General features: G+C 46.8%; 1 protein-coding gene across 1 annotated transcript in view; it reads left to right on the top strand.

The window, feature by feature from the left end:
* TRAF6 (TNF receptor associated factor 6) overlaps window positions 1-5,481 on the top strand; it is a 36,013-nt gene extending 30,532 nt beyond the window's left edge. Inside the window, exon 9 of the mRNA XM_069091446.1 lies at window positions 4,908-5,481. Within this exon, the coding sequence (XP_068947547.1) occupies window positions 4,908-4,963 (56 nt within the window). The 3' untranslated portion in view covers window positions 4,964-5,481. The remainder of the gene's footprint in view (window positions 1-4,907) is intronic.
* The last annotated feature ends 3,548 nt before the right edge of the window (window positions 5,482-9,029 follow it).

Raw genomic sequence — 9,029 nt, 5'->3', positions numbered from 1 at the left:
ATGGTTACTTTATAGTCAACTTTTTAGCTATCCTTGCTTATAGAGCACAGCAGTGATGAATAATTGCAAGCAGTGGGAAACCCAAAGCATTTGTATTTGGCTTGAGATTCTGTTTTTAGGCTTATATTTGAATATATGTCTGATCCTCCAGGAAATCATAATACTCCAAGGCAAATAATTTAACTATATATACTCCAAGAGGACTCAGACACTGGAAGATAGTTCAGCTTTATTTTTCTTATTTCTGTTCTCAATAGTCTGCTCCTTACTATGGTCTGGGATTAGAAGTCACCTTCCAGCTGAACAGAATGTGAACGCTTAAAGCAAAACACCTTTCTCTCCCCACCTCCCCCAATTTATTTATTTATTTTTAGTTTTCAACATTCATTTCCACAAGATTTTGAGTTACAAATTTTCTCCCCGTCTTTCCCCTACCACACCCCAAGATTGCGAGCCTTCTGAATCCTCCTTCCTGCAATCTTTCTTATATCTTCTCCCCTATCCCCCCATAACTTTCTAGTCGGGCAAGATGTATTTCTATACCCCAGTGCCTGTATATCTTACTTCCCAGTTCAAAATACCTTTCTTTCAAAGCTTTCTGCTCCTACTGTCAACTTTTCCATTTGCCCCTCATCCATTTAATTGCCAGTCTTCGATCTTCACATTTCTTACAAACAAGGCATTCCTCTGCTCGGAATCCTCCAATGGCTCGTTTTTCCCTTAACCAGTTAAGTTTCTAAACTCCCTAGTGTGGCATTCAATCTACCTTTGTTTCTGTCTTGTTTCATACTATGATCCCATGCGCTGGCAGAACTATTGCTTGAGCCCTGCACTTTGATGACTGATTCTGCTGATCACACTTTTCTTGACTCCTCTCCAGATTCTTTATTCAGGTCACACCCACTAACTGGGTGTCCCACGGGGATCTATCCTGGGTCCTCTTTCTTCTCCCTTTATACTTCACTTGATGATCTCATCAGCTCCCATGATTCCATGACCACCTCTACGCTCATCTACTTACCCAGCCCTAACTTCCTTACTGAGCTCTAGTGTGCTTCCAGCTGCCTCTTGGATCTCTCCAACTGGATGTCAGTAGACATCTTAAACTCAACATGTCCAGAGCTGGACTCATTCTCTTTCCTCCAAAACTTGCCCTTTTGAAACTTCCTTATCACAGTCAAAGGCACCACCATCCCTCCAGTCCTCCAGCCTCATAACCGAGGTGTTGTCTTCTGCACCTGACTCCCATCTCTCATAGTCAGTCTGTTGCCAAGGCCTGGCCATTTTGCTTCTTCACCATCCCTTGAATACACCCTTCTTTGACCTTCTTTGAAATTGCCACCCCCCTGGTGCAAGTGCTTATCACCTCATGCCTGAACTATTGGAATGTCTTCCATTGGGTATCCTTGCCACAAGTCTGTCCCCATTCTAGTCCATCCTTACTAAAGTTCAGATTAGGACACCCCCAACCCCTACTCAATAAACTCCAGTGCTCCCTATCACCTCTAGGAGAAAATACAAGATCTTCAATTTAGCATCCAAAGTCTGTCATACACCCGACTCCCCCCTACCCCCCCACACACAGTGATCCAAGGACATGCCTCCTTGTGGATCCTTGAGTAAGACTCCCATCTCTTGACTCTAGGCATTAGCTGTCCTCCACGCCTGGAATCGCTCCCTCCCACTCTTCGTCACCTCTTGGCTTCCCTGGCTTCCTTCAAGTCCCCCATTCCACAGGAAGCCCATCCTCACCCCTCAATTCTAGCACCTTTCTTCTGCTGGCCATTTCCACTTACAGCCTGCCTTCTCTGTCCTCGGTCCTTCTGTGCATGGTGTTGGCACAGTGTCTCTCCTCTTTGCATGGCAATCTCCTTGAGAGCAGGGGCGTCTTCTGTCTCTGTTTCCCTAATTTTTGACACAGTGCCTGACACGGAGTAGGTGCTTACAAGTGTTTCCTGACTGCCTCTGTTCCTCTGTCCTTGCTATTTACAATGTTTAGAAGCCTCTTCTCCCAAATACCCCTGTCTCCATTTAAACCCTTCCTCTTTCTTTAGTTGGCAATGCTTTCCTCGCCTCTTGGACCTCATGCTCTCTTGTACACATTATCCACTATTATTTGCATAGAATCAGAGTGTGGGGGTTCAGATCCCAGTGTTGCTGCTTTTTGTAGGGCCTTGGCTGAGTTGCTTGGGCCTCAGTTTCTTTATCTGTAAAATGGGACGGAAACAGCCTGCCCTGCCCTTACAGTGTGTCCAGTTGCTGTAAGGAAAGTGCTTTTGTGATCTTTGCAGGGCCATTAAAAATCTGAGTCAGAACCAGGTTACTTCACTAATGAGGCCCCAAACACAGACCTTGGGAAGCAGTGGGAGCTCGTAGCCACAAGAGCCAGACTTGTTTTCCGTGGACAGTTATTGGACTGGTTTGTTGCGCTGGTGTTTCAGGCACCCCAGACTAGCCGCGAAGGGAAAAAGGAGGACAGGGAAATCCACGGGGCCAGCCTGAGCACTACCTGGCAGCAGGTGGCAGCCGTGCTCCATCTCCTAGCTAAGCTGAGCGTTCAGCATCTTTCCCCCAGCCCCTCCCAACTTCACAAAGAGATTCAGCCCAGCACCAAAGGGGAAGCATTGTTTCAAGACTCTTTCTTATCTGATGGCCCCAGCACCGAGGGCTGCTGTGGCAGCTTGGTACAACAGGCAAAGAATTGGATTTGGAGTCAAAAGAATGGAGTTCAAATTCTGACTGATGCTTTATCGCCTGTGTGACCTTGGGTAAGTCATTTAACTTGCCTGGGCCTTGGTTTCTTACCTGTAAAGTGAGGGAGGTTACAGAATCTAAAGTCTCCTTCACATATAAATCTATGAACCTATGAAATGGTCCTTTCCCTGGAAGAATCTGTCACTTACAGATTTACATACATTTATATAAATTTATATGTATGTAAATATAATTATATAATTTATGAAATTATAAAATAAAAATTATTTTTTAAATTATATAAAATTATAGATATTTATCTACATTTGTACATTTATATACAAAATCAATATAAGGTGATTTTGAGTGCAGAATTGGCACCGGCAGACTGAACTGTATTCCATAGGTCTGCATGCCTCTCAAGGTTCGTGACTCAGACTACCTACTTCAACTCATCTGCATCTCAAAGTTGATCTGTAAGACCACAAGAAAGTTTTGGGGTATGTTATGGTCAATTGGAAAGAGTAGCAGATTTGGAAACAAAATCCCCAGGTTGACCTAGACAAGTGTCTTCCCCTCTCTGTGCCTTGGTCTACCCATCTCCAAGATGAGACAGGCTGGACTTTCAGCAATAAGGTTCCTATGTAAATGACAGGCAGTGCTTGCTGTATTTGAAGGGAAGGGAGAACTGGTGATTGGAGGGAACAACCATGTTCAATATGGGCTTCTTGGGGAAGCCCCAACCCTCAATCTGGTATTTTCCCAAAGGCCAATAAGACCTAGATTCTGAGGCTCAGGGCTGGGGTGAAAGAGGAATCATTACACACAGCCAGCAAACCCTTACACTCCTTGGTGGCCATTAACCTGCTAACTGGGCCATTGTCATTTGTCACAGGGAGGAAATACTGATTTCTGGCCAGCTGGTAGATTGCCCTAGCATGTGAGGGCTGGAAGGGAACCACCCACTGCTTCAGGAAGCTTGGGATGGCAAGGCATGGAGGGGGCATTTCTAATCAGCCACAGGAGCACAGCCTCATCATTCTGCCCACCCCCTTCCTCAACGCTCCTGCCAGCCTCCCCCTAACTTTCCAGCTGCTGCCTTATCACAATGGGGGTGGTTATTACCTAAGAGGGAGCCTGGGTTTCTCAATGGTTTTCCCTAATTGCAGCAGACCAGATGGTAAAAGCAACAGCCTCTAAGTACCTGGAAGGGATCTGAACTATTCACCTGGGAATCTCACCTGTACCCAGGAGAGATCTCACCCAATTTTGGCAAGTCCAAGGCCTGGCCTGCAGTTCCAGAGCCAGGCTTCCCAAGGGCCACCCAAGTGGGGGCAGAAGCAAGATTAAACCAGCAGCTGCCCTGGCTCCGAGAACTCTGGCACCAACCCCCTGACAAGGGGCTCTCCAGCTTTAATCAGCTAAGACTCATCTTCACAAAGTCAGGACTTAATAAATTCATTCAGTCATTCATCTTGGTTTCCTCCTTCCCCACCCTTGATTCATACTTACTTTGACATTGTCTCCAGGTTTCTTACCTTTTCTGGCCTCCCACAAGCTTCTAGGTTCTAGAAGGTCCTAGGTCCTTCTAGGTCCCAGGCTTTCCTAGGTTCCTTAGGATTCTCCTCCTACTTCCTGGTTATTCAGCTTCCCTTTCCCACAGAACCTCAACCCCGGTCCCACCCCAAAGTCACAGAAAGTTAGCATTGGGAGGGGACAAAAGATCTTCAGGCAGCATGATGCCCCATAAAGAACCCTGGTCTTAGAGGTCCTGTTTCTGACAACTATCTGTATGACCTTTGGCAAGTCATGCCTTTGTTTCCCCATTTGCAAAATGAGGCAGTTGGACCAGATCACCTTCTTTCAGCCTATCATCTATGAGACCAAGACAGACTCATGGAGGGAAGGATTGATGTGTCTAAAGCCACACAGCTAATTATGTAGCAAAAGCTGAACTGAGCATCATGGATTTAGGGCTGGAAGGGATTGGAGGTCAGATAGACTAACATCCTCCAATTTTACATATGAGGAAACAGGCCCAGAAAGAGAAAGTGAATGGCCCATGGCCACACACAATAGCCGGCAGGGTCAGGATTTGAACTCAGCTCCTGGGACTCTGGTACTTTCTGTACCATACCATGATCCCTCATGAGACCTTCTAACTCTTAAATCCAGAGCTCTCTCCATTTATTACACAACTTGCTTCCCTATAGGATCACCCAACCCTGGGGGACCAGCAGACCACCAAGGCCTACAGGAGACCTCCTGACCTGGGGCTTCACTGATCCAATGGCATTGACCACTTCATGGTAGTAATAATAATAATAATAGCATTTATATAGAGATGAAAGATTTTCAAAGAAAGTGCTTTACGTTTTTCCTTTGATCTTCACAATGCTTCTGGAAGTATGTGCTATTTTTTCCATTTTATAGAAGGGGAAACTGGGGCAAGCAAGTTAAGTGATTTACCCAAGGTCACAAAGCTAGTGTCTGAGGCTGGATTTGAACTCAGGTCTTTCTGACTCCAAGTCCAGAATCACCCAACGATTCTTTAGAGCAGCTGATGGGGAACCAGATAGAGGGTTAGGGCCTCTAGGCCTCGAGTCAGGAAGACCTGAGCTCAGATCCCATCTCAGAAACATACTAGCTGTATTATCTATTTATCTGCGTACATATTACATATTCCCAATATAATATAATTTCCTTTTGGAGGAGGAAACTCTTCTTTTTTTGCCTTTGTATTCCCAGTGCCTAAGCATATTAAGCATGCTTAATAAATATTCAATAAACCTTATATTTATTCTGTAAATAGTGTATGTATAATTCTATTTGTACACGCCTCTCCCTCTAGAATACTAGGTCCTGGAGGGCAGGGATTGATTTGCTTTGATTTTGTAAACCCAGCACCTGGCCCAATGCCGGGCACGTAGTAGGTCCGTATGGACAGCTGCTGACTGTTGAACTGAATAAGAAGCCACCTATTTCTTGTCTTCTCTTGCTACTGTCCACTATCAAATCAGCAGCTAGAGTGTCAGCATGCCAGATTGCAGGAGTGAAAAGGAGAATCAGCCTTCTGCTCATTTTCTATCAGAGCCCATGCCCTGCCCCAGGGTCACACACGCTTATACATATTGGAAGGTAGTACTAGACCAAGCAAGAAATGACCCTGACCTCTGGGCTCCCATCAGTCACAGAATGATCCAAAGCATAGGGGCTAGGGCCCAAGAGAAGAGAATAGCGTAGGGTTAAACTGGTTCACCAAGAAGTCAAGATGGAGAAAAGACGAGAGAGTGGCCAGTGCAGGAGAGATGGCCTGGAAGACCATTGAGGGGTCAAGGGATTGGAGGTCATGGTGTGGATGAAGAGCAGGCTTTGGGAGGGAAGGCTGTGGGAGAGTTGGAAGGCCAACAGATTATGGTAAAATGAGGAGATCTCAGGATTATTGAACATGGAGGCGGTATATCTGTGGGTGCTGGTAATATCAAGGATATGACCATCTTTGTGTGTGGCTGAGATGGGTGGAGGAGTGGTTCATAGGAAGGGAGTAGGTTGAGGAACTGAGTGGTTAGTCAACATGGATGTTGAAGCCCCCTGATATGAGGGCTGGGAGTTGTAAGCCAGGTATGGAACTCAATGAAAAAAGAAATGGCGTGACCTGGAAGTCTGTAGACAACAGCTACAGGAATTTGATTGGGTGGTAGATGTGAAGAACACAGACCTTAAGAGAAGGAGAAATGACTGAGCGGTGGAGGTAGGGAGAGAACTTGGAAATGGCAACTGGGGAACTAGAAGTAATGCAACTTCCCCACCTCAACTGGTGGTCCTGCAAAGGGTGCTTAGGAATCTGTGCGTCATCGGCGGAGAGCCAGGTTTCAGTAAGAGCTAGAACAGGGAAAGAGTCAGAGATGAAAAGATCTAGGATGACGGGAAGTTTGTTGCCCATGGAACAGGCATTCCAGAGGGCGCAGTGGAAGGACTGGGTGGTATTTAGTTGGAACTCTGGGGTGGAGGGTTAAAAGGGATGAAAATAAGGAAAAGAGTGGTGGGGAAGGGGACAAAGGTTTGAAGTGACAACCTGGATGGATTCAGACTTGTTGGGATGTATAGGGACACATTCATCACTGAGTGGAATCATTTTCCCTAAGGAGGCCGGAAAACAGGCTGCAGACAGGTGTAGCATAGTCAGATGGTCAAATTGAGGGCTTGCTTCACTATTCCTCCTTCTTCCTAAAAAGCTGCAGAACAGGCAGGGAATGATGCAGCCTCAGATGGAAGGTGGACCTAAGAAGCAGAAGGAAGACCCATTCCTCATCGACTCTGCCTCTTTCTCCAAGGGACAGGCATAGCAGGAAACTGAAGGCCTGAGGTCAAAGGGCAGGCTGCTCTTCTGCACTGGACGTTGTCCACATCTCAGGTGGGAGATCAGGTTGGCAGCAAGAGGTGGGAGTTGCCTCGTGTGGGTACAGATAGAAGTCAGCCTGGCCAGGCCTCCTGTAGCCTTCCCCCAGGGCACAGAGGATCTCAGAAGTCTGTCCCTGGCATCAAGCCTCATCTGGCCTCTTCGTAACCTGCTGTCCCTCATTTTGTCCTCAGAAAAGGACTAGTCCCTTTTTCACAGGACAGCCCTTGAAGACAGCTCTCCTATAGCCCTGAGTCTTCCCTTCTCCTGGCTTACCATGCCCAGATGATCTTGTCCAAATCCCCTGCATTATCTAGACAGCCCTCATTCCCAGCTCATGGTGCCTCTGGGGTAAAGACCAGCAGCCCCCGCTATGGCTCTTGGCATATGAACAAGTTTCTGGCCACAGAACTCCAGTGGCCAATGGAGAGGCAAAGGAACTTGACCCTCTTTCCAGGGAGTGAGACCAGCAATTTGGAGCTGCCCCCCTTTTTCTTCTCCTTTGCCTTGAGTAGAGCGCCCTGGTCCCTCTGGGGAAGGTGCCAGGGCTGAAAAGCACTTGGCCACTGGGGTGGGAATGGGGGCCACCAGTGGGGCCCCCCAACCTCAGCACGTTGCCGTACACACAAGTGGCAGCTCAGTGCTAGTGGGGTTGATGAATGGCATTTAATTATTTTTCAAAGAGGAATTGGCATGCTAATTACAGCTGCCAGCCTGCACTAATGAGGCGCTGGTGCCAGCTGGCGGTGGCTTTTGGGGGAACTCCACTTGCCTTGTTTTCCTGCTGCCCCACCTTCTACTCACAGATCCTACTAATGCCCTGACATGGGAACCTGCAGACGGGCAGGTGGGTCAGGAACTTCCCTGGCAGCCAAGGTGAGCTAGAAGGGACTTTCCAGGTACAAAAGGCAAGTCACGAAGGAGGCCAAGAGAGGAATGAGACCATCATTCTCCTTGTCAGCTATTTTACTGAGGACATTTAGGCATCACTACAGAGAGCTGACCTTGTAGTCAGGACTTGGGTACAAATGCTGCCTCACATACTCCTCAGGAGTGTGACCCCAGGCCAGACACGTCACCCATATGGGCCTCAGTTTCCTCATCTGTACAATAAGAAGTTCATCAGGCATGACGGGGGACACAAAGACAAAAGCAATGAAAGCCCGACCCTCAAAGAAATCAGTCAACAGAATAATCTTCCTAATGAGGGGTAATTAGATGGCACAGTGGACAGAGTACTGGCCTTGGAGTCAGGGGGACCTGAGTTCAAATCCTGCCTCAGACACACACTAGCTGTATGACCCTGGGCAAGTCACTTAAACCCCAATTGCCCAAACAAACACAAATCTTCCTTAGGCAAAGATCTGCCCATGTCACTGTTTGGTGCCTTCTCGTCTCACAAGTGAAATTCAAGCTGCTACTATTTTAAATGCCTCTTCCTGGCATTTAAGGCTCTCCACAGTGTGGCAACAGCCTTCCTTTCCTGACTTGATTCATTTATTCACCTCCATGTAAGTTCTGGGCTTTGGCCAAAATGAGCACTCTCCCTCCTCTGAAATGCACACTCTGGATTCGCCTTTACTCAGATGATTTTCTGTGCCTCTAATTCCTACCCATGCTCTGAAGCCACCTGTTCTAGGTGACGTCTTTGGTGTCTCTGGTCAGCAGCACTGCATTTCCTTTTTGTCCCCATCGGATGCATTTGTCCTATAAAGTTGTGTTATAGTCACTTCTACTTTGAAGGTTCCTTAAGGGCAGGGAATCATGTCTTATTTTAACTCATCCCTCAAATTTAATAAAAACAAGTGCTAAAAGTTGTCTTTATATATAATTGGAAAAAGTACTATAAAAAATAAACTCATCTCTGTACACAGTTAGTGCTTAAATCTTTGTTGCACTGTACTGGTGGAGGGAATGTCCACCTTAGCACAGATTC

The sequence above is a fragment of the Petaurus breviceps genome, unplaced genomic scaffold, assembly GCF_028583685.1.
Source record: "Petaurus breviceps papuanus isolate PSGF00001 unplaced genomic scaffold, PetGlider_PUasm1.0 188, whole genome shotgun sequence".
In the NCBI taxonomy this organism is placed as follows: Eukaryota; Metazoa; Chordata; class Mammalia; order Diprotodontia; family Petauridae; genus Petaurus; species Petaurus breviceps.
Note: the sequence above shows the minus strand (reverse complement) of the source record. Positions and strands in the feature narration are given on the sequence as shown.